The following is a 24,749-nucleotide window of genomic DNA, read 5'->3' on the forward strand; positions in this document are numbered from 1 at the left end:
GAACAAGATCAAAACTGGTTTAGAACCTTTTTAGAACCACATCAGCACCAGTTTAAGACTCTTTAGAACAGTCATCTATTGTCATTCACTTTTCTCAGTTTCTTTAACTTCGAGCTTTCGACCGTATAAATGATCTTCATGGTAAAGTTAAAGTCTGGTGTCCCTCAGGGTTTGATGGTGGGTCGTCTAAAGCTGTCAACAGTTTGTGTGACAGTTTTAACAGTGTTCTGCCAGTCGGGTTCTGAAGATCTCCTCACTGAGTCTTTCCTCTGGTAGAACTCAAACTTCATGATAGAAGTACTCCTGAAAAAAATACATGCTTGTGTTGTTTGTCCAGGTTAGTTTTAGTGTGTAACGTCTTCATTCAGGTGCTGTAAGGAGCTGATTGCTGCCCCCTGGAGGCCGTAGGCTGCAGAACACCACGCTGCCGCGGTGAAGCTGCTTCACTAAACACAGATGTTCATTTAGGTGTTTTAGCATTCAAAGAGGAATAAAATAACTTGAATGTTCGTCAGCATGAGCACAGACACGAAGATGAGTTTATTCATTAAAGGAACAGTGGGACATTTAGTGAAATCCTCTTTTTGTTTTACAGGCGATGATTGACAGCTACAGTCAGCAGCTGGTTAGCTTAGCATAAAGACAGGAAACAAGAACCTGTAACGACGTCCACCTGAAGTCACTCAATGACACTTTAATCCTGTTTGTTTCATCTGACGGTTTTCAAAGGGATCATATCTTGGCCTGGACTAGTTGCCAGGCAACCAGCGCAGGAATGCCTGACGTTACTAGTTATGGCTGAGAAATATGACTTTAATAAAAGACCTTTAAAGTCCTCGCTAACCTGAAACAGGAGCAGTGCTGCAGGTGTGAAGCTGTTTTAGGGCGGAGCCTCACCTGCGACAGGAGTCCGGCGCTGCGAGCTCGTTGCAGCAGCCGGTGGTGCCGCAGCTCCAGGTCCTGGTCCTGGTCCCGGTCCGGCAGCTGGTCCTGGTCTCTGTCAGGCTGAGACAAAACTCCCGGACTGCACAGCATCAACGCAACGAGAACCAAAATGGCGGGACAGCGTGCAGACTGCATGACTTCAGAAAAATGAGAAGGAGAAGAAGAAAATATGAACCTGAAGAAGAAAAATGAAATGACAGAAACGAGAAGAGAAGAAGAGAAGGAGGTCCTACTGCTCTGGTATATTCTGCTGGTTCTGGTCCTGCTGCTGGTTCTGGTCCCGGGCTGATCTATGGTCCCGGTCCTCTGGGCGATGCACTTTTGAGGGCCGATGCTCCTCCTCCTGATGGTCACATGACGCCGCGCGGTTGATTGACAGCTGGTGGGCTGCAAGGTGATGAAGGAACTCTGACAGTCAACTTAAACAAAAATCCATTAGTCCTTATTGACTTTAAATGGAGTCGGAACCATAAAACAATAAAACTATCAGCAGCTGCAGCGCTCGTCAGCAAACACAACGGCAGCATGTCGGCTGGAGAGCAGCGGGATTAACGGAGCGTTCAGAGGATTAGCAGACTTCATTAGCACTCACTGATATCTCCATTAAACAAAGAGGCAGCAGCGAGTCGCCCACTCAGCGTTTAGTCAGAACAAACACCGCCGCTTCACTTTGAGACCATCGAGAAACACTTCGTGCTGCTTTCAAATGTTCTGCTGCAGAGTGACGGAGTGGAAACATGACGGCGTCCAGAAAACTCTATTCAACTTCTCCAACCGAAACCTGGAGACAAACGTCCTCAGCACCAAACACACTTCAAACTTTAAGATTCATCTACAAACCTGTTTCTAGAAAAGTTGGAACGTTGAGTAAACGCTAAATAAAACACGATGCTCCAGGTGTTTTCAATGATTGACAGGTCTGGACTGCAAGAGGCCAGTTTAGTGCTGATAACAAGCTGGATGGTCCCTCTCTTCTTTAACCTGGAGGATGCAGCGTCCATGATTTCCAAACAGAATCTCAGATTGTGATCCATCAGACCTCAGGACAGTTGTCCACTTCACCTCAGTCCATCTTCAATGATCTCGGTCCAGAGAAGGCGGCGGTGTTTCTGGATCATGTTTCTATCTGGTTTCTTCTTTGGAGAGTTTTAACCTGCATTTGTGGACGCAGCGATGAACTGTGTTCACAGACGATGGTTTTCACAAGTGTTCCTGAGCCCATGCAGTGATTTCCACTCCAGAATAGTATGTTTTTAATGCAGTGCTGCCTGAGGGCCCAAAGATCACCACCATCCAATATTGGTTTCCAGCCTTGTCCCTTGTGTTCAGAGATTTCTCCAGATTCTCTGAATCTTTTAATGATACTATGAACATACAGTAGATGCTCCGTGTGCATCACTGGGCTGCATTCAACACTCTCAGCCATGGTGTCCATTTGACTTTCCAGCTGTTACATTTATCACCATGAGGAGTTTAAATAGATTTGTGTTTGTTTGTGTTTGATGGATTATAATTTGCAGCTTCAGCACTTCTTACTATGAAAATAAAACTTTTTTTTTCCATCTATACAGTGGGTACGGAAAGTATTCAGACCCCTTTAAATTTTTCACTCTTTGTTTCATTGCAGCCATTTGCTAAAATCAAAAAAGTTCATTTTATTTCTCATTAATGTACACTCAGCACCCCATCTTGACAGAAAAAAAACAGAAATGTAGAAATTTGTGCAAATTTATTAAAAAAGAAAAACTGAAATATCACATGGTCATAAGTATTCAGACCCTTTGCTGTGACACTCATATTTAACTCACATGCTGTCCATTTCTTCTGATCCTCCTTGAGATGGTTCTACTCCTTCATTGGAGTCCAGCTGTGTTTAATTAAACTGATTGGACTTGATTAGGAAAGGCACACACCTGTCTATATAAGACCTTACAGCTCACAGTGCATGTCAGAGCAAATGAGAATCATGAGGTCGAAGGAACTGTCCAAGGAGCTCAGAGACAGGATTGTGGCAAGGCACAGATCTGGCCAAGGTTACAAAATAATTTCTGCAGCACTCAAGGTTCCTAAGAGCACAGTGGCCTCCATAATCCTTAAATGGAAGAAGTTTGGGACGACCAGAACTCTTCCTAGACCTGGCCGTCCAGCCAAACTGAGCAATCGTGGGAGAAGAGCCTTGGTGAGAGAGGTAAAGAAGAACCCAAAGATCACTGTGGCTGAGCTCCAGAGATGCAGTAGGGAGATGGGAGAAAGTTCCACAAAGCCAACTATCACTGCAGCCCTCCACCAGTCGGGGCTTTATGGCAGAGTGGCCCGACGGAAGCCTCTCCTCAGTGCAAGACATATGAAAGCCCGCATAGAGTTTGACAAAAAACACATGAAGGACTCCCAGACTATGAGAAATAAGATTCTCTGGTCTGATGAGACCAAGACTGAACTTTTTGGTGTTAATTCTAAGCGGTATGTGTGGAGAAAACCAGGCACTGCTCATCACCTGCCCAATACAATCCCAACAGTGAAACATGGTGGTGGCAGCATCATGCTATGGGGGTGTTTTTCAGCTGCAGGGACAGGACGACTGGTTGCAATTGAAGGAAAGATGAATGCGGCCAAGTACAGAGATATTCTGGAAGAAAACCTCTTCCAGAGTGCTCTGGACCTCAGACTGGGCCGAAGGTTCACCTTCCAACAAGACAATGACCCTAAGCACACAGCTAAAATAACAAAGGAGTGGCTTCGGAACAACTCTGTGACCATTCTTGACTGGCCCAGCCAGAGCCCTGACCTAAACCCAATTGAGCATCTCTGGAGAGACCTGAAAATGGCTGTCCACCAACGTTCACCATCCAACCTGACGGAACTGGAGAGGATCTGCAAGGAAGAATGGCAGAGGATCCCCAAATCCAGGTGTGAAAAGCTTGTTGCATCATTCCCAAGACTCATGGCTGTACTCGCTCAAAAGGGTGCTTCTACTCAATACTGAGCAAAGGGTCTGAATACTTATGACCATGTGATATTTCAGTTTTTCTTTTTTAATAAATTTGCACAAATTTCTACATTTCTGTTTTTTTCTGTCAAGATGGGGTGCTGAGTGTACATTAATGAGAAATAAAATGAACTTTTTTGACTTTAGCAAATGGCTGCAATGAAACAAAGAGTGAAAAATTTAAAGGGGTCTGAATACTTTCCGTACCCACTGTATGTGTTCATTAAAAGTTGTTCTCGTATCTCAGTATATTTTGATGGTAATAATCAGTTACAGGTGCATCATGGGAAGATTTTCATCATGATTCACAGATCTACCGAGTTTCTTGTGTGACGTTCCTCCTGTCCGTGTGTCTCCTCTTCTTCTTCCGGAGCTTTCAGTTGTGTGTTAGACAGACGATGATGATCGAATAAATTAAATTGAGGTTTGAGACTGCAGGAACATTTTCATCTTTACTGCCTTCATCTTCATCATCATCTTCTCTGGATGCTAATAAACATCACATTAGTGACAGCTGGTTGCCGTGGTGACACATTAACAGCAAGCAGCCATTGCTAAAGAGCCGCTGGCATGGCCACACACACACACACACACGCGTGTACAGGAGCATGATGAGATGGCAATGACATCACAGCTCATCCCTGTCATGCGTACAGTTTTTGTTTCCACACTGAGTCACAAACATGAAGATCGACAGGAGTTGTGTTCAGTTTGTGTTCACATCACCAGCTCAGAACCAGCGTAGAACACCGACATGAAACACGTCACGGCCTGTTGTCTTCATCACGTTCTCCCTCTGAGGACCTTTCACAATCTGTGTTCATCACAACAACAAACAACAGCAAAGGGACACAAAACAACAACAAACAACAGCAAAGGGACACAAAACAACAGCAAACAACAACAAAGAGACACACATCAACAACAAACAATAGCAAAGACACACAAAACAACTATAAACAACAACAGAGACATGAAACGACAACAAACAAGAAAGAAACACAAAACAACAGCAAAGGGACACAAAATAAAAACAAAAACAACAAAGAGACACAAAACAACAAACAATAGCAAAGACACACAAAACAACAATAAACAACAACAGAGACACAAAACAACAACAAACAACAACAAAGAAACACAAAACAACAGCAAAGGGACACAAAACAACAACAAACAACAACAAAGAGACACAAAACAACAGCAAAGTGACAAAACAACAACAAACAACAACAAAGAGACACAAAACAACAACAAAGGGTTTTGAAGTCCTGCCCTGATTAGCGTCTACTAAAAAAAGAATTTATCGTATGTTTACTGATTAAATGGAAGATTTGCAATAATTAATATTTTCTATCTAAAACAATTTTAGAAATAACACTTCACGGCGGCGTCTGATTGTTTTCTTCTTTTTTTTTTTACGAGACACCACAGATCAGACTTCTGTAAAACAACATGTTTTATTAAACTCACCCAGAATCTTATTCACAAAACAAAACCTAATAAATCAGGAACTCTAACAGAGAGAGTCTGTACAGCACAGAGCAGGAGGCTCTGACGGTGTATCATTGTACAGATACATCTGAAGAAATGTTCCTGCAGGTATCAGGACTACACATCCCAGAGTGCAATGCTGTGAGAATCATCCAATCAGAGCGCTGCCATCTGTGCTTTGCAGAAAATCCAAATGGATTGTTTCCTCATTCACTTTCAGCTCCACCTGGTGGCTGTCAGAGGAACTGCACCTTCTTCTTCTGTGGTGCCTGAGCTCCGCCCTCCTGTAGCAGAAGGAGGTAGTGCAGCTCCGGTTGTACTTGTGGTATTGGTAGCAGTGAGTACAACAGTTGCAGTAGTTAGAGGTTTGTAAGTACTGGAAGAAGTAGTTGCAGTGCAGTCTCAGTAGATGTACTGAAATGTAGACCTCTACAGTGCGGAGTAGCAGAATTAATAGAAGTAGTAGTAGCAGTAGTAAAAATAGTATTTATCTTCAAGACAGTAGTATTAGCAGTAGCTTTCTTGCAGTAGAAGTAGTAGTAGTAGTATTTCTGATTTTATCAGCAGTACTAACAGTACCACATTCATCATGGCAGCAGGTATATTTCTTCGTAGTATTGAAGTAAAGTTACTATCAGAGTATTTCCATTTCTTCTCTACATCTCAAAGTAAAGTATTTGTACTTTTTGTTGCAGCACATTTACAGTATAACAAAGATCTGACCACTCACTACCTTTCAAATTAAAACACCCTTATCTTACACTGTCTGAAGTTTGTTACTTCTACGTTTCTTAGTGCTGAGACTTTTATAGAAAAGTGTTTTTGACATCGAGGTACCACTAGTGTCGTTAAAATACTTTGTCCATCAGGTGTAGTAGCAGCAGTACTAACAGCAGTTATAGTGGTCGTAGTAGCAGTGAAAAAACACAGGTACTTTGAAGTATAACGCTTTTATAATCCTGCAGTATTTTTACATGTCAGTAGTTTTACTCTGAAAGGGTCACATCTTCAGAACGGGTGCTTTTATTTCGGAAATCGAAGGAGACTTTACGGTAAGTTGTTACTTTGACTTTTCTGAGTTTAAGAAGAGTAAAAGTAAGTTTTTGTTCACTTTAAAATAAGCTGAGTAGCAGCAGCTGTACAGAAGTAGTAGTAGTAGTTGTAGTATTTGCAGTAGTACCAGTACAGTAGTGCTATGTGTGTGCTCACACCGGCAGCAGCTGAACACTGAGGCGTCCTGACAGAATTAAATGAAGGATGGAGACTTGTTTGAGGAGCTGCACTGCCCCCTACAGTCCGACAGCTGTAACTACACAAACCGTGAAGGCTCAGTTGAACTGTGTGCACAGATTTAAACCATCAACACGTGATTCAGCTTCTACTTGATGAATTAAAGTTGTGTATCCTTGAGGTCAGCGGTAGGGGGGATGTCCTCCGGCCGTGCTTCATCCTCTTCCTCATTCTGCTGCTGACTGACAGTTTAGAAACAAGAAGACTGTGGACACAGAGAAGGTAACTACAACTCCCAAGGTGCATTTCACTCAACAGCCAATCACAGAGCTACAAAGGGAAATTTCTGATTCAGCCATTTAAATCGACACATTCGGACTTCTTCTGGAGTCCAGTAGCAAGCCGAGGCTCATGGGTAATGTAGTATTGTGTTGTGAGGGTGTGTTGTTGTCTCAGGTTTGTGCCGGTGTGAGAACACGAGTAGGAGTGTTAGCGGTTAGCGGTCGTATTTACAGCAGCGGGTTCCTGTTTACACCTTTTACACCTGCTTCATGCACACTCGGCAGCGGCTGATCAGATTGCCGGGAAAGTTTCCTGTGTCGGTCCGAGGCCTCGGTTTACTGCAGGACACACACACACACACACACACACACACACACACACACACACACACACGTCATCAGACACATCTGTTTACAACATCCATGAAGTTACAGGTGAGTCGTACCTGAACATGTCGTCGTGGTTACAGGTGAGTCGTACCTGAACATGTCGTCGTGGTTACAGGTGAGTCGTACCTGAACATGTCGTTGGGGTTGAGCGCCGCCAGCCAGTAGCTGTAGGAGTCGGTGTAGAAGTTGCAGGTTCCTCTGCCGTGACACTCGATGAAGGGAATCTTCCGAAAGGTTTCCAGACAGGATCCAGGTGAGGCCAGAGGCTGACCCGACCCCTCCGCCCCCACTCCCGTTTCCTGAGGACCAACGGTATGCACAACCAGGGTCAAAGGTCAAAGCATCAAAGTTAACCAAGATTGGCTGGCAGGGGTGTCAAAATGTTTGATCATAACAAACTTTGACATGAAGTTGTTTTGACAACTTTCTGGATCATTAAGTCAGCTTTTATTTTGAAGGGAGCGGTTTGTGCGGAAAACACTTGGTGTTAAGTACATCTGGAATGAGTCTGACCCAACTTTATGAACTCACCATCACGAAGGAGTAACCGAACCAGAGCGAGTCCCACCCGGAGGGGCAGGATGGTACCGAGCTGGTCTGACTGTGGACGGCGATCACGTTGGCTCTGGCCTCACAGACCGAACACCTGCAGCACGCACACACGCGCGCGCGCGCACACACACACACACACACACACACACACACACACACACACACGGTCATGATGAGCACATTCTGTTGTGTTAGGTGTGTGTGTGTGTGTGTGTGTGTGTGTGCGTGTGCGTTTTAGGTGTGTGTGTGCGTGTGTGTGTTACCGGCTGATGTGGTTCTTTAGAGACTCCTCGGAGATGAAGGGTAGGCTGCCTGAAAGGGGTTCGTTGGTGGACAACCAATAGGAGTAGTCGTTGCGGGAGGCGTAGCGGCAGGTGTTGTCGGTGTTACAGAACAGGAAAGGCATCGTGCTGAAACGAGGTAAACAGCTGCCTAACGTACCTGTGGAGAGATGGAGATGTAGAGCAGGGTGTCATCGGCTTAGCGACTGAAGCTGATTAAAACAGTCAGAAGTCTGAGACGGCAGTAAAATGAAAACACTGAATTTTAAGTAAAGAAAAGTAAAGAAATCTGATCATCTGAAAGAATCTGCAGAATTTTACTGGAGTTTAGGGTTTTTATTCCGTTTCATTCTTTCTGCATTTACAACCTCATTTCCAAAAGAGTAGTGACACTGAGTAAAATGTAAATTAAAAACAGAATGTGAAGACTTGTAAATCATGTAAACTCACATTTGGTATAAAATAGACCAAAGACAACATATCAAGTGTTGAAACTGTGAAGTTGTATTGTTTTATCTGCTCATTTTGAATCAGCAGCACGTCTCTATGAATTTGTTCCAGGATCATGTTCACCGCTGAGCTGCATCAACTCTTCTTTTAACAACACTCTGGAAACCTTTGGGAACTGAGGAGACCAGTTTCTGGAGTTTTGAAAGTGAAACTTTGAACTATGCACTGATAACAAACTGGGTGGTCCCTCTCCTCTTTAACCTGGAGAATGCAGCGTCCATGATTTCCAAACAGAATCTCAGATTGTGATCCATCAGACCTCAGGACAGTTGTCCACTTCACCTCAGTCCATCTTCAATGATCTCGGTCCAGAGAAGGCGGCGGTGTTTCTGGATCATGTTTCTATCTGGTTTCTTCTTTGGAGAGTTTTAACATCATTTGTGGACGCAGCGATGAACTGTGTTCACAGACGATGGTTTTCACAAGTGTTCCTGAGCCCATGCAGTGATTTCCACTCCAGAATAGTGTGTTTTTAATGCAGTGTTGCATTATGGCCAAATATCCAGTCTTTTGTTGACCGTGTCACAACTTTTTTGAAACGTGTTTACAACATGAAATTCAAATTGAGCAGATATTTTACATAAAACAATAACATTTCTCAGTTTCAACATTTTACATGTTGTCTTTGATCTATTTTCAATTAAATGAGTTTACATGATTTACATTCTGTTGTTATTATTATTTTTCACAGCCTTGTTGTTGAACAGTCAGTGACCAGTGGTCAGGTGTTACCCAGGTCCTGCCCGTGTGCTCGGTTGTTTCCGTTGATGAACAGCAGCGAGTATCCGCTGTAGATGAGCGTGGATCCTGCAGGGCATTGTGGGACGAAGAGTTCCTGACTGTGTTTGGTGAACAGGAAGCCATTCTTCTCAGGTGGGTTCCCAGGACCGCCCTGTTGGCCAGGACCACCTTTAGCACCGACTGGACCACTTAAACCTGCAACACCTGAAAACAGGTACGGTACATTTGGTGTCCTCTAAAATTCTCATACTTTCAGACTTCCCATGAAATTCAGACATTTGGATTCAGAGTCCAGACGAGACTGGAGATCTCCTCTCTGAACAGCATCTGGAACATTCAGTGTTTCTGCTGACAGATCAGATTACTCACCTTTCCGTCCGGGGAACCCTCGGTCACCTCGATCCCCTTTCAGTCCAGGATGACCACATTGTCCTCTTTTACCACCGTTGCCACTGTTGCCCTTCAAACCTGCAGCCACAAATCACAGTGCCACTTTAGAACCACATTTCCATTCTTTGTAAAACAGAATCTGTAATAATGATGTAACAACCACAGAGGTTTTTTTTGTTCTGCCCAACAGTTTTCTACATTCTAACTTTAGTTTCTAAGAAATCACACTTTAGGCCTCAAGTGTCGTTTCCATGGAGAAGAAATGAAGCGGTTGAATAAAAAAAAAGGTGTTTTTTTTTCAGCGTTTGTTGAGCCGATTAAACGCTGCAGACGCAGTTTGGAAATCAGCAGTTGGATGTTCCTGTAGTTCACTTCTGTCCTAAAGATTTTATGAACACAAGCTTTGACACTGAAAATGGACGATCCAGAGACAGCTCCTTCATTTTCCCAACTATGTTCCAGACTCACCAGGAGCTCCAGGTATCCCTTGGGCCCCCGGGAGTCCTCCTTCTCCTGGGGGCCCATGATCTCCAGCCGGACCTTGGTCTCCGGGCTGCAGCACCACCTCTCTGGTTACGTCCTGACCCCTCGGTCCTGCAGGAGGCATTGTTCAGCACCACATACTACAGTACCCAGGTGTGCTACTGCGTGATGTTACCGTGTTACCTCTTCTACCAGGGGGTCCCGGAGGTCCCTGTGAGCCGTAGAAACCTGGCGGTCCGGCTTCCCCCTTCAGACCTGAACACAAAAAGGCTGTTAGAAAGCTTCCCTTTAACTGGAGTCTTGTTTGTCGTAGGATCGAATGTGAGCTCGTTCTTCATGTTGGACCGATGACTTTCTCCGACACAACTTCATGATTATTGAGATTCTCGTGATCCGTGTTTTCACGTTTATATCTGCAGTAGACCTTTTGGCCTGCGGTCCATTTAAAGCTCCAGAACCGACCCGCAGACATCAAACGTGCTGTCAACATGTTCCAGAATAAAATCCACTGAACTTGGTCTTACCAACAGGTCCTTGGAGACCAGTTTCTCCTCTCACGCCTTTGGATCCAGGTGGTCCTGGAGGTCCGTCTGTACCCTGTCAACAACAACAACAACAACAACAACACATCAGTGTTTTAGGTTGACTTGATACCGAGTTAACTTACTGTTTGGTAATTATGGGATGTACTGACCGGCTTGCCTTCTGGGCCGGTGTCACCGGTGCAACCCGGTGGTCCTGTGTCACCTGTTACTCCTTTATGTCCCTTCTCTCCTTTAAAACCAGGACCCGGGGGACCAGGAGGACCTGGAGAGCCTGGTGGACCTACAGAAAGAGGGAGTGTTCAGCTGACTGCTTTCTACCTGGTGTTTGTTGCACAGGTGAGACATTACTGAACTGCAGGTGTGATTGACACCTTGAGTCCTGCGGCTAAATGCTAACGGTTAGCAGAGACGGATGCCATTGGTGTCCTGAGAGGAAGGTGAGCTGGGTGATGTGTTCTGTGCCGTTTCAGGTCTTTTATCATTGGATTTCTTCACCCTGACCCGGCCTGTCCAACCCTTCAGATCCAGAACCATGAGGGGTCCTGTGGTCCAACATCCTGATTCCTACCCCTCATTCTCCCCGTCAGCTGCATGGATCTGATCCCCTCAGAGGGTCTGCCATCATCATCATCATCATCGTCAACATCACCATCACCATCACCACCATCATCATCATTACCACCATCATCATCATCACCACCATCACCATCATCATCACCATCATTAACGCCATCATCATCACCACCATCATCATCATTAACGCCTTCATCATCACCATCATCATGCTCATCATCATCACCATCATTAACGCCATCATCACCACCATCACCATCATTAACGCCATTATCATAATCATCATCATCACCACCACCATCATCATCATTAACGCCATCATCATCATTATCATCAACATCATCATCATCATCACCACCATCATCATCACCATCATCATCATCACCACCACCATCATCACCACCACCATCATCACCATCATTAATGCCATCATCACCATCGTCATCAACATCTTCATCACCACCATCACCACCACCATCACCACCACCATCATCATCACCATCACCATCACCACCACCATCATCACCATCATTAACGCCATCATCATCATCACCACCATCATCATCACCACCATCATCATCACCACCATCATCATCATCACCACCATCATCACCATCATTAACGCCATTATCACCATCATCAGTGTTGCTGGGTGAGTTGGTGTTAGAGGACCGATGGTCGGGTCCACGGTGACGTGGAGTCAACTCAAAAATAAAATGTGTTATTATTGTGTTTGATTTCTGTGATTAATAAGATTTAGAGAATCTGCGATTCATTCTGAGTGGTGATAAAAAATGAACAATCAGGAAATCAGTGTGTTGATGCTTGTGTTATTTTTGTGCCTGAGAATCAGCTGAATCAGCAGTGACACATAGGGTCACATGACAGCAGACACAGTCGGTGGAATCGATGGTTTTCAGCTGCAGTTGATGCTTCTTTATTTACATGATGGTTAAAGTGGACGTGGTTGTTTCTGGGCCGCACGAATATCAGACCGCTCAGATTCAACCATCACACATAATCTAATGAGCCTTATCACCTTTGGGTCCTCGTCCTCCAGGGAATCCTTTTTCTCCCTTGGCTCCTTCGATGCAGACTCCCTCTCTGCCGGGATGACCCGGAGGACCAGGAGATCCAGGAGAACCGGAGCACCCCGGTTGTCCTGCAGGACCAGAGGGACCAGGAGGCCCACAGGAACCTGGAGGGCCCTCCTCTCCGGGACACCCTGAGGAGACGAGCAGAGCGTTTCAGGTCCTCTTCTTCGACTCCGACAGTGAACGCAGCAGCAGATGTGAGGACTCACCAGCTGGACCTTTCTTCCCCTCCAGTCCTCGAGGTCCGACTCCTGGCGCTGGGGAACAAACAGAAGGTCACGATGTGAATCTGAAACCAAAACTGTTCGTTAATAAACAGAAATATTTTCTTCATCCTTGTGTTTTATGGATAAAGAGAGGAGATGAGGTGCGTTAGAACGGAGACGGGCTGGTTTTCCCAGATGAACCCGGTTTGAGTGATTTTCAGGAACATTACTGAGTGTTTGACCTCAGACACAGAAGGACGAGAAACTCTGCATCAGCGAGGTGGCCGAATGTCTGGAGGTTACGATGTCAGCGGGAGTTTGGAGGTCTAATTTACTGTTGGTCACCAAAACAGCTCCGACCCACCGAGACCAGGACTCTACCGGACCTCTGAAGAAGCCCTGAGGTACCAAGACTTTAGCAGCAGATCCTTCAAGTCCTTGAAGGTGGAGCAACCTCCGATCCGACGTCCTTCAACAACCTATCGGTTCACGGTTTGTCCGTCCAACATCCGACTGACTATCTGGGCCCAATATGGATAATAAAGTTCAGTCCGTCTTCTACCTCCCATGGATCCTTTCTCTCCAGGAGGTCCAGGAATCCCGTCCTGGCCCTGGTTTCCTCTGGGACCAGCTGGACCAGGATCTCCAGGAGCCCCCTTGTTACCTAAAAATGAAGATGGAATAACTAACTGCCAGAGCAGAGCTGTCTGAGTATTACATCAATATTAACGCTGGTTGATGAACCTGTGAGGCCCGTTGGTCCCGGAGGCCCGTCATTCCCCGGAGGACCATCACAACCCTTTTCACCAGGAGAACCAGGAGCACCTGAGACAGATAAACACAGTCGGAACCAGGAGTCACGTTTCCATCCTGATTCACACCTTCCTGGACCTCAACGATACGCAGATATCTGACTTGAAAATCAGAAGGAAGCCGACCTCGGCAGCCCGGTGCTCCAGAAGCTCCCTCGGGGCCGCAGGGGCCACATTCTCCTGGAGGCCCGGAGCTCCCGGGGTCTCCTGGTGCTCCCTGCTCCCCTGCAGGTCCGGAACATCCTGCATTTCCCTGAAACGAGAACCGAGCACGAGTCAAATCATCTTACAGAAGATGTCCAGGTGATGAATACATAAATATGTAAAATATGTACATTTAAACATGACATATAAATCATAAAAAAAGAGTATCTACTTCTACGACATATTTTTGTTTAAATGTCTGCCGTTTGTTTTCTGCTCCTCCAGCCGTTGAATATGGAGGTCAAACAGCTGTTTTACTGAACAGACTGATGCTGAATGCAAAACTTAACGTGTGTGAAAAACAATTTAACAGATTAATTCTGTCTTTTAAATCGGCAAACAACAATTGTGTTGAACAGAAATATGAAGCAGAACATCATCGGCGTGCGGAGACGACGAGTCGGGATAAAAACACCTTAAAGCTCATTTATTATAAGAAATCACACAAATATTCAAAATCCCACCAATCAAATGATTTCTGCAACTTTTTTGACAGCCCAGATTTGATGATTAATTGTATGTTTAATGTCAAACAATTGTCTTTGACTTTGTTGCTGCTACCTGGAAGTAGAAGTTAAGCTGGTTTATTGACTCCATTATTTTGCTTTGACTTCTAAATTTTATGTATTTTTCAGTTTCTTGTTAAAAAGAAGAATAAACAAAGAAAAGTGAAATTAAAAGAGGATTTTTTTTTCAACTTATATAATAATAATAATAATAATAATAATATTAGTTCTCCAAATGGAAAAGTGACAAAAAGGAAAATAACTATATATTTCTAAACTGAGGCATTTATTTATTAGTTAAATTGTTTCTAAGAACCTTGTTTTATTTTAAACATTTAGACTCATTCATGACCAGACAAGTTGTCTTTAGGCTCCAAAACCAGAAATATTATTATTGGGTCAATTACGGTTCATATTCTTGTTGATTGGTCGTTAATATATCAGCCACCAATATCTAGTCCATCCATAGTAATGATGGTTGGAGGTGATACCTTCTCTCCTGGACATCCCTTAGGTCCTGGTCCTGGTGGACTTGGTTCTCCTCTGGGACCTTGAGGCCCCTCTCGTCCTGGACTTCCTTCTGAACCGGGGGCCCCACAGGGCCCTTTCACACCTTTCTCACCTCGACAACCTGGAACCAAAACAGCAGGAGATCTTAGAAGACCAGAATTTGTCCCACAGAAACGGGTCCACGGGACCGGGTTTACCTGGCCTCCCCATGTCTCCTTGGTTACCGGGAAGTCCACTGGGACCAGAAGAACCTTTCTCTCCATCTCTTCCCGGTCCTCCAGGAAGTCCTTCAAAACAGGAACGGTCATCAGATAGTGAAGATAAACCAGGAAGATGTTAATAAGAGTTCATCGCTCAGTAACAGCTGTGATCACCTTGTGGTCCGGTGCCGCCGGGTCCACCGCTGCTGCCTTCAGGGCCCTGGGGGCCCGGCGGGGCTGCCGCTCCTCTGGTGCCGGTGAGCCCTGTGGGCCCTGAGGGTGAGACGGGGAGCAGACAGACGGGTCCTCAGGTAGTTTCTATTCTCAGGTAAAACCATCTGAACCGTAAATAGAGTCAAGTAAAATGAAATAGAATAGAATAGAATAGAATAGAATAGAGTACCGGGGTATCCAGGGTTTCCAGGATCTCCATACATCACAACGTCTGTCTGGATCCCCTTTGGACCGGTTTCTCCTCGGTCCCCCTGAGGTCCAGGAGGCCCCTGGAAGCCCCTCGTCCCCTCAGAGCCCGTCTCACCTGACAGACAGACAGTCACAGAGTGAGACAGGTACACTCACACACACCTGAGCGATTCATCAGCTGAAGGATAAAACCTTTCGGTCCGGGTCGTCCGGTGTCTCCTGATTTCCCGTCACCCCCTGGACCGCCGGTCGGCCCCGGAGGACCTGTGTCCCCTCGGATCCCTACAACACACATGTTGATGTTACTGCCCTTGTTTTTGTTTGCTGATGTACATTTTTATCCGGTTTTTGTGACAGCAGATCCTGGATCTCACCTGGGCTTCCTGGCTCCCCATTGGTCCCTCTCAGGCCCTTCGGTCCTACACCTCCTACTGGTCCCAGAGCTCCATCAAGCCCTGGGGTCCCATATGGCCCCTGAGGGCCCAGGGCTCCCACACCCAGCAGCCCAGGGTCCCCCTGCACCCCCTGCAGGCCCTGGGACCCTGTGCAGGACAAGTCAGTGTCAGACGGAAAGGAAGAAGGGTGCTCTCAGGGTCAGACCAGAACATTAACATCTGATTCTGGTACCTGTGAACCCGACGACGCCCCTCAGTCCTCGCTCTCCTTCAGTTCCAGGAGCTCCAGGTAAACAGGGTCCAACAGAACCAACAGGACCAGGTATGCCATCCAGGCCGCTACGACCTGAGAGATAGTTCTGTTGTTCAGTCTGGTTGAAACAGAACCTGGTTGGTGTGGTCGGTTTGAGCAGAGCTGCATTTGGACCAAAACAACCTCACGTACTGTTTTCTAGTTCTAGAACTGGTTCTGTTCTGTTTCTGAACTGAGGAACCTGCGTGTCACCCCATAAACCCGACTGAAATTACACCAGAGATTTTACTTTGTTTTTCCTTCTTAAACAAGCCACACTCACTTTGTGGTCCCCAATTGGAACCAACTTTTTGAAGCCACAAACTTATTTTTTTCAGTCAATGATTCAAATGTAAGAGAACAGTTTCTGATCTGGTAGAGAAGTCCTGACTGAGACCTGTTGGAGGACTGAGACCCGTTGGAGGACAAGCTCTGGTTGATCTCCTGGATGTCCACAACTCATCAACACATCTGAGTTCCTACCTTTGGGTCCTGGTAGACCATCTTGTCCTGCAGGTCCTGGGACTCCATCTAGTCCTTGAGGTCCAGGGTTTCCTTGGGGTCCCACGGAGCCATCTTCCCCCTGAGGGCCCGACTGGCCCTGCTGGCCTGGGAAACCAATACCTCCGTCTCCCTGACGACGATAGAAAACAAAGACATTGTTTCAAACGTGCCGTTCAGGTCCGATTCAGACCCATCTCTTTGTCCTCAGATCCCTTAAAACCTCGCCGTCCTGAGGTCCCTGAACACCTCGCTGTCCTCAGGTCCCTGAACACCTCGCTGTCCTGAGGTCCCTGAACACCTCGCTGTCCTGAGGTCCAACTCTCGTCCTCCCTGCTGGACAGGACGTCTATCTGAAGCTGTCTCTGTCTTTATGCTGACAACTTCCTGTCTGGCGGGGTAGGGTGGGGGGTGGGAGTGGGGGGACGCTACCTTTGGCCCCGGCATCCCCGGGGGGCCCGACGGCCCCGCTCGTCCCTTGATGCCGAAGCTCGGTAGACCTGGAGCTCCTGGAGGACCCTTCGCTCCTGGAGGAAGACAAGAATAAATATATTTAAACATTCTCTTCAGTTCACGTGGTCCCTGAGACAACGTCCCTAAACTGACCTTTGACCCCTGGGAAGCCTGGGGGCCCCTGGACAGAAAAGCCTTTATCTCCTTTTTTCCCCTTTGGACCAACAAATCCTGGATCCCCGGGAGGTCCAGTGCCACCTGAGAGCAGCAGAGAGAACAGGTGAGTCAGCAGGTAAGTGACCTGTCTCTGACCTTCAGTACTGACTGGACCCAGCGGGGCCCGGTTCACCTGGTCCGGCCTCGGCTGTGATTTATACTCAGATTTAGTAGTTTTCACATGTTGGAAATAAAAAGCAGACAGACGGGTTCCTGTCTTACCTTCAGGTCCCGGGTTCCCAGATAAACCTTTCTCTCCTTTCTGGCCCGGATCTCCTGGATAAGTTCTGATCTCCCCCGGAGAACCTTTTCCACCTGGTGCTCCAGGTTCTCCTGGTTCTCCCAGGACTCCCACGTTGCCTTTAGATCCTTGAGGCCCCGGAGCCCCGATCCCAGGAGGTCCTGCAGGCCCCGTCTGTCCCGTCAGGCCTCTGGGACCAGTTTCCCCGAGTGGACCCCTTTCACCTTTTGGCCCCGGAGGCCCCTGAAAGATCAAACCATCCTCTAAGAACCGCGGTCCAGTTCCGGTCTACAGAGGACCGACGAGGACTCCGTTACTTACAGGGTTTCCTTTCTGTCCCAAAACACCTTTTGGTCCTGGAAGTCCTGGACGTCCATCCATCCCCTCGAGTCCTGGTGGTCCCGATTCTCCCAGGGCCCCGTCCTCACCCTTCTGTCCCACCCTCTGCATGACTCCCGGGTCACCAGCTGGTCCCGGGGACCCCGGACTGCCGGAGAAACCAAAGGGGCCCTGAAGACAAGCAGACATTTAACCTGAGGTTCCACTGTTCATCTCTAGGGGGCGGTGCTTCTGAGTGTTTATTGGGGGGTTAATTTACCTGTGCACCAGGTCGTCCTGTGACTCCTCTGACCCCTTTATGACCTTTGGGTCCTGGAAGACCGACCGAACCTGGAAGCAGAGTGATGAAACAAGGAAACATTCAGGAAATTAAATAACAGTTAGCCTGACTTTAACTGGTCTGTGTTCCAGGAGGCAACGCTGCCCTCTAGCTGTCAATCACAGCAGCTCCGATAAGGGAAGACTCAGTAGTTCTTACCTGTCAACCCGGTTTCACCTGGCTCTCCTGGTTCACCTGAGGGGGCGGGGAGTCCAGGAAAAAAAGTACAGGCCAAACACAGCTCCCCCTTCTGGCCTGTAAAACATCAATCAATCGATCGATCAATCGATCAATCAATCAAGACAAACATGCCAATCTGAAGATTCTACAGGTCAACGGTTTCCAACTCCAAAAACCCCATTCCAAATTTCCATCAGAAATCTGCCATTTTAACCCGCAGGTGATGTTCAGGTCAGACTACAGACACCTGACATCACTTCCTGTCACTCACTCACCCATCTGTCCGTTCTCCCCTCTGTAGCCAGGAAGTCCCGTCACACCTTTTGGTCCTTTGGCTCCTGGACTACTGACTTCTCCCAGGAGGTCTGACAGTCAGAAGACAAACATTAAATTCCTCCTCTTCTTCTTCTCTCCCTTCTTTTTCTAATCTCCCTTCTTCTTCTTCTCTCCCTTCTTCTTCTTCTTCTTCTTTCTCTTCTTCTTCTCTCTCTTCTTCTTCTTCATTCTCTTTGTCTTCTTCTCTCTCTTCTTCTTTCTCTTCTTCTTCTTCTTCTTCTTCATTCTCTTCATCTTCTTTCTCTTCTCTCTCTTCTTCTCCTTCTCCTCTTCTTTTTCTTCTTTCTCTCCTTCTCTCTCTTCTTCTTCATTCTCTTCTTCTCTCCCTTCTTCTACTCTCTTCTTTTTCTACTCTCTCTTCTTCTTCTTCATTCTCTTCTTCGTCTTGTTTCTCTTCTTCTCTCCCTTCTCTCCCTTCTTCTTCTACTCTCTTCTTTTTCTACTCTCTCTTCTTCTTCTACTTCCCTGAGGGATGCCACGTGTTACAGGACTTGGACCTCAAACAGGAAGTGGAACATCACCTGGTATTCCAGGTTCTCCGGGCTCTCCTTCAGCTCCATGACCTCCCGGGACTCCGTTCTGCCCCGGGGGGCCGATGATGTAGGGCGCCGGCTCACCTGGTTCTCCTTTGGGTCCAAATGAACCAGGCAGTCCCTGAAGACCCGGTGGACCAGGAAGACCCAAACCTGGAGAGACGAAGAACCGACTTTGTGTTCCGTCTCACAGAGGAAGGAAAGCAGCTGAAGTAACTGTAAAGTTTTGGTCTTCTGGACCAAGTCAAGTCTCCAGCTTAGAGTCCAGTCCACGTGTTTACACTCGTCACTACACGAGTCTGAGTCAAACTCCAAATCGAGTCTCAAGTCTTTAAAGCCGAGTCCAGAGTCAACTACCAAAGTCTGAGCCAAGTCAATGTCAAGTTTTTAGTCTTTTGTACAAAGTCAAACTCAATTCTCAAGTCTTTGGTGGACAAGTCTGAGTCAAGTCTCCGTCAGGTTTCAAGTGTTTTCAACCAAGTCAAAGTCAAGTCAGACGTCGAGGTCAGAGGTTGGAGGCTGGAGGTCGGGGGTCAAGGTCGGAGGTCAGGGGTTAAGGTCGGAGGACGGTGCCCACTTTAGCCGATCAGAAATAAAACCATAGATACAATAAATACATCTGAGTGGAAACAAACAAACTGATCAGATTGTTGTTATTGATTATCTGATGGATGACAGACAACAGGTGGAGTTTACCTGTCTCACCCTGCAGTCCAGGAAAACCGATGATTCCTGAAACAGATCAGAGGACAGCAGGTCACATGATCCCTCACATGACAAACACATCAACGACTCTGACGTTACAATAATTATGATCCAACTCTAGATTAAAAAAAACTCCTCAGGTTCGTTCATATTTCTGTTTTTATTTCAGTTCATTGCTTTTAAATTCTAAAATCAAAATAGTTGTTTTTCAAATTTCACACTAAAGTAAAATCGGTAATATGACTTTTTATTTTCATGGTTTCAACTTGATTTCAGGAGTGAAATAAAAACATTTGTGTTATTTTGAGGTTTGCTCGATACCTTGCTCTCCGGGGACTCCTGGAGGTCCACGAGGCCCGGCAACACCACGCTGGCCCTTCAGGAATTTGTGTTTCAGAACCGTCTGATAAACACAACATGTTTTTAATCTGAAGCCTGACAGTAGACTTTAACCCCACCCTCTGTTTAAAGACTCCACCCCCACCGTTTGGCCCCGCCCATGACAACACAGGTGTTTCCTCTCGCTGTAAACTGACACCTTGTCCTGTACTTTGTGTTTTACATCCATCTTGCTCTTATTTTGGTAGGAATGGAAACCCTTCCTGTGATGTCACTCACCTCCCCCTGTAGACCCGGAGGTCCTTGGTCTCCTTTCTCTCCCTGAAGACACAAACATGAGGAACGATCAATAACCTGACTTGACCGCAGCGACACTTCCTGTAGCTCACGCCGCACTCACCGTGGCCCCTTCGATCCCCGGGGGGCCGAGATAGCCGCGGTCACCGCGGTCACCCTGTGGACAGACGGAGGGGTGGAGACACATCGTCACGCAATCACGGAGGTCTGGGTGTAGATCTTTAAACGGAGCAGAATGCTAAGCTAACATTAGCGTGTTGGTTACCTGTTCTCCAAGTTCTCCCGGGGGGCCGTCCTTTCCCGGTTTACCCTGAAACACAAACACCAATGTTCAGTTAATCAATAATCGATCAATAACTGTTTGGATTATTGATCCGTGTCTCAATCTCCTACCAGTGAGCCGGGGTCGCCGCCCTCGCCCTTCTCTCCTTTAACTCCCGCTTTACCCGGCACACCCTGCAGTGGAAAACAAACAGTCCAATGATGTAATAATAATCAATAATCAATAATCTCTGTTGGTGACGACAACATATATTTTTCTGTTTATTATTATGTTTATTTTTCTGAAAGAGACTCACAGGAAATCCACGACAACCTTTCTCTCCGGTCTCACCTGGTTCCCCCTGAAATATAAAAACAACACAGCTGAGTGACAGACAGACAGACAGACAGACAGACAGACAGACAGACAGACCTTCAGCTCTTTCGGTCCTTCAGCATAAAGTTTGATTCCTTTCTGTCCAGGAATCCCTGGAGGTCCACGATCACCCTACGAACCAAACACAGCTGATGAAGACGAAGACGGAGACGATGATGATGATAAAGATGGGGATGATGGTGTTCTACAGGTTAGACAATGTTCATCCTAAATGTTTCCCACATTAAGATCAGATCCTTCAGCTCACCTTCTGTCCTCGAGGACCCGGAATCACCGGACTGGGACCCTCCTGACCCTGAACCAGAGACAGAGCAGCATCAGGACCGGACGACCCACATGACCCAACATCAGGACCCAACATCAGGACCAAAAATCTGGACCCAACATCAGAACCCAACATCTGGACCCAACATCTGGACCCTACAACTATACCAAACATCTGGACCCAACATCTGGACCCAACATCAGGACCAAACATCTGGCCCCAACATCTGGACCCAACATCAGGACCCAACATCTGGACCCAACATCTGGACCCAACATCTGGATCAAACATCTGGATCAAACATCTGGATCAAACATCTGGACCCAACATCAGGACCAAACATCTGGACCAAACATCTGGACCAAACATCTGGACCAAACCATCCACGTGGACGTCCTTCAGCTGTCCCAACAGAACATCAGTCCTCCAAACATCTGTGGGAGTTCAGCTTTGGTTTGTTGCTGATGTTTAGACGTTCGGTTCTGTTGGAGGTTCTGATCCTATATTATCTGATCCATCCGTCCTGGTGTTCAGTATTTTAGGCAATAATTATTGTTCAGAAACACAAAGGGACAGAACTAGAAGTCGTCTCACTGAACAGGACCGAGACACGAACCTTCTCTCCCGGTAACCCCGGCAACCCTGGACTTCCCTGAAACAAAAACAAACAGCTGATGTCAGATGAACTCTGATCTCGGTAAAGGTTTAAATGAAGTTTGATGAGTTAGATCTGAAGCGTACAGGAAGTCCGGCGGGTCCCGGTGGTCCCGGCAGACCCAGTTCACCTGGATCTCCACTCAGCCCCTGAAACACAAACAGCCAATCAGAGGAGACATCTGAGGCTCTGACAACTGCTGGAACTACGGCAGCCTGCAGGGTTCATTCTGTCAACAGGTTAAAGAAACATCTTTCAACTTCCTGATCAATGGTTGTCACGGTAATCAATAATCTGTCAAACGCTTCTGATGTTTGTGTGGAAAACAAAGACATTTTGTTGTTTCTGAAAAATAAAATGTCTGACTTTTTCTCCATCGGGTCCTCGTGGTCCTGCTGCCCCTTTAATGTCCGGAGCTTCTGGAAATATGAAGGAGTGTCCCTGGAACCAAACAGAGGAACCTTCAGTAAGAGAAACCGACATAAAAGAACTGGAGGTGTTTCATCCTTCTGTTCAGGTCTGTTCAGGTGCGTTCAGGTCTGTTCAGGTCTGTTCAGGTGTGTTCAGGTGTGTTCAGGTCTGTTCAGGTGTTTACCTTCTCGCCTCGTGGCCCCTCGCGGCCCTGAAACACATCAACACTGTTAGCTTAGCTATCTTAGCAGGTATGGATTCAAATGTTTTACTCTCAAACAGGAAGTGACTCACTCGCAGGCCGGCAGGTCCTGGAACCCCAGAGAACCCTGGGTAACCGCCGTCCCCCTGAGAACAGAAGTGTTCAGAAGTGCCTGTATTGTAAGAAATGCAACACTTAACCTTAACCCAGCGTTCCGGGTGATCATCTCTACCTTTGTCCCGTTGCATCCTGGGAGTCCTGGCCGGCCAATCGCTCCTTCATGTCCGGGGAGTCCCTGAGAAAAAACACGTCAACAGAGTCCTTTTATCAGGTTTTTAAAAGCGTCCTGATGGTTAGAAACTGATTGTACTGACATTAACATCGGATGTGTTTTTCTTTTATTTAAAAAAATAATCTTTTTTAGGATTCTGTTGGAGGCAAAAATGACCTGTAATCGTTTAATGTCTTTGTGTTGTTAAAATCATGTTAAATCATTGATGTGAAGTCTTTAAACGTTGGTGAAATAAGGTTTGGATTCTGTACCGGCAGTCCTGGAGGTCCTGGGAAACCGGGTTTTCCTGGAAGACCCTGAAAGGTTTCAGAGACAAACGGTGAGTGACCTTCATGGATACTTCAGAAAAATAGCAAATCTGTCAGAGGGACTTAAATGAAATGAATCCACAGTTAAAGATGATCCAACATTTGGTGTAGCGTGTCGCCCCCTGGTGGCTACATCTGATTTTAAAGACATTTAATCATGGACGTCAATATTAGTCATCTTCATCATCGTCACCATCAGTCATACCCGAGAGCCTTTCAGTCCTGGACTTCCTCCTGCTCCATGTTCGCCCTGCCAAAATAAAAGACAAAGTTATTTCCCACAGACCAACGAGACGTCTCCAGATGTCGTGTTTCAGTCCGACCAAAAGTCCAGAAAAGATTTTCAGATTCTGTCGTACTCGACAAATAAAAGCAGCATAATCAGACATTTAAGATGCTAAAAACACAGAATTTCCCATTTTTGCAGAAACTGAAAAATAAAACTTTGCATCTTTAATATTGGACCAAGTTAATCCATCAGATTCATGACTTTTATAAACACTGAGGTCAACAGTTTAAATTTTTTTATTTCATAATAAAAATCTTCCACCAAATTTCTGTTGTAATATTTTGTATTTTATTTATACCTCCAACCAGTTTGTTGTTTTATTGGTGTCATTTATTTTAATAATAATAATGTTTCTGCCCGGATTTGTTGTCTTGTGTTTTATTCTGTTTATTATCCGTCATAAAATATAACAAACAAAAAAACGTTGAATTTTTAAAGAAGAAACTTTAAAAAAAAACAAACAGTGAAATAACAGCTTTAAAAAGGAAATAAATGGAACCAGAAGAGAAGCCAGAGGAACTAATAACAACAACAGTAATAATAATAATAATAATAATAATAATAATAATAATGGTCTGTTACCTTTTCTCCAGGTGAGCCCTGATGACCCTCGTTTCCAGGGTAACCGATGACTCCAGGAAGTCCATTGTATCCAAGGTAACCAGGTTCACCCTGCAGAGGATAAAGTCATAAACCGAGTTCAGGCGAAGTTCACCTACTGTCCACCAGGGGGCAGCAGATAGCTGGACTCAGCTGGACTCGGGTAGATTCAGGTAAACCAGTCCAGGTACATTCAGGGCCCACAGATAACAGCTGGACGTTTCATGTTCAGCAGAGAGGAACCGCCCTTTCTTTCCTTCTCCTCCCACTGAACACACCTGAGATCACAGAGTTCACACCGAGGTGGTCTCAGAGTCACATCTGAGTCCCAGCAGCAACACAAAGGCTGCAGGCTTCACTGCACCTGAAGGCCGCCGCCGTCTCGCAGTAGAGGACGAAGAAGAGGACACGAGATGAAGAGACGCCAAGATAAAAATCATCTTCGTTTAAAAACATGAGCCTCAACTTCAAAATTAAACTGAAACCAAAGAGAACAATGAAAACTCAGTTTAAATAAATAAATACGATCAAACACACATCAGACCCTCATGCAGACATTAAAGCACA

At 46.1% G+C, this 24,749-nt stretch overlaps 2 protein-coding genes across 2 annotated transcripts in view; both read right to left on the reverse strand.

Annotated features, from left to right (window-relative positions):
- Positions 1–1,257, reverse strand: part of sst1.2 (somatostatin 1, tandem duplicate 2) — a 1,767-nt gene extending 510 nt beyond the window's left edge. The window contains exons 1-2 of the mRNA XM_069173088.1: positions 1,179–1,257; positions 898–1,082 (exon numbers count right to left, since the gene is read on the reverse strand). Of these exons, the coding sequence (XP_069029189.1) occupies positions 898–1,080 (183 nt within the window). The 5' untranslated portion in view covers positions 1,081–1,082; positions 1,179–1,257. The remainder of the gene's footprint in view (positions 1–897; positions 1,083–1,178) is intronic.
- col4a3 (collagen, type IV, alpha 3) overlaps positions 1,254–24,749 on the reverse strand; it is a 31,364-nt gene continuing 7,868 nt past the window's right edge. The window contains exons 3-51 of the mRNA XM_069173087.1: positions 24,165–24,254; positions 23,499–23,543; positions 23,237–23,281; positions 22,926–22,988; positions 22,786–22,839; positions 22,676–22,702; positions 22,447–22,521; positions 22,167–22,229; positions 22,042–22,077; positions 21,408–21,455; positions 21,197–21,271; positions 21,081–21,125; positions 20,896–20,958; positions 20,768–20,812; positions 20,606–20,659; positions 20,485–20,526; positions 20,188–20,269; positions 19,858–19,893; positions 19,150–19,314; positions 18,568–18,657; positions 18,272–18,367; positions 18,053–18,123; positions 17,776–17,964; positions 17,436–17,697; positions 17,151–17,255; positions 16,977–17,071; positions 16,527–16,677; positions 15,984–16,097; positions 15,731–15,898; positions 15,549–15,638; positions 15,337–15,471; positions 15,108–15,206; positions 14,931–15,020; positions 14,715–14,854; positions 13,640–13,766; positions 13,446–13,526; positions 13,264–13,365; positions 12,705–12,752; positions 12,441–12,626; positions 10,978–11,108; positions 10,808–10,880; positions 10,467–10,538; positions 10,269–10,394; positions 9,780–9,878; positions 9,402–9,614; positions 8,142–8,319; positions 7,858–7,972; positions 7,453–7,625; positions 1,254–1,332 (exon numbers count right to left, since the gene is read on the reverse strand). Of these exons, the coding sequence (XP_069029188.1) occupies positions 1,296–1,332; positions 7,453–7,625; positions 7,858–7,972; positions 8,142–8,319; positions 9,402–9,614; positions 9,780–9,878; positions 10,269–10,394; positions 10,467–10,538; positions 10,808–10,880; positions 10,978–11,108; positions 12,441–12,626; positions 12,705–12,752; positions 13,264–13,365; positions 13,446–13,526; positions 13,640–13,766; positions 14,715–14,854; positions 14,931–15,020; positions 15,108–15,206; positions 15,337–15,471; positions 15,549–15,638; positions 15,731–15,898; positions 15,984–16,097; positions 16,527–16,677; positions 16,977–17,071; positions 17,151–17,255; positions 17,436–17,697; positions 17,776–17,964; positions 18,053–18,123; positions 18,272–18,367; positions 18,568–18,657; positions 19,150–19,314; positions 19,858–19,893; positions 20,188–20,269; positions 20,485–20,526; positions 20,606–20,659; positions 20,768–20,812; positions 20,896–20,958; positions 21,081–21,125; positions 21,197–21,271; positions 21,408–21,455; positions 22,042–22,077; positions 22,167–22,229; positions 22,447–22,521; positions 22,676–22,702; positions 22,786–22,839; positions 22,926–22,988; positions 23,237–23,281; positions 23,499–23,543; positions 24,165–24,254 (4,809 nt within the window). The 3' untranslated portion in view covers positions 1,254–1,295. The remainder of the gene's footprint in view (positions 1,333–7,452; positions 7,626–7,857; positions 7,973–8,141; positions 8,320–9,401; positions 9,615–9,779; positions 9,879–10,268; positions 10,395–10,466; positions 10,539–10,807; positions 10,881–10,977; positions 11,109–12,440; positions 12,627–12,704; positions 12,753–13,263; positions 13,366–13,445; positions 13,527–13,639; positions 13,767–14,714; positions 14,855–14,930; positions 15,021–15,107; positions 15,207–15,336; positions 15,472–15,548; positions 15,639–15,730; positions 15,899–15,983; positions 16,098–16,526; positions 16,678–16,976; positions 17,072–17,150; positions 17,256–17,435; positions 17,698–17,775; positions 17,965–18,052; positions 18,124–18,271; positions 18,368–18,567; positions 18,658–19,149; positions 19,315–19,857; positions 19,894–20,187; positions 20,270–20,484; positions 20,527–20,605; positions 20,660–20,767; positions 20,813–20,895; positions 20,959–21,080; positions 21,126–21,196; positions 21,272–21,407; positions 21,456–22,041; positions 22,078–22,166; positions 22,230–22,446; positions 22,522–22,675; positions 22,703–22,785; positions 22,840–22,925; positions 22,989–23,236; positions 23,282–23,498; positions 23,544–24,164; positions 24,255–24,749) is intronic.

This window comes from Embiotoca jacksoni, unplaced genomic scaffold (genome assembly GCF_022577435.1).
Source record: "Embiotoca jacksoni isolate LCO1_2020_lvr unplaced genomic scaffold, fEmbJac1.0.p SCAF_58, whole genome shotgun sequence".
Taxonomy (NCBI): domain Eukaryota; kingdom Metazoa; phylum Chordata; class Actinopteri; family Embiotocidae; genus Embiotoca; species Embiotoca jacksoni.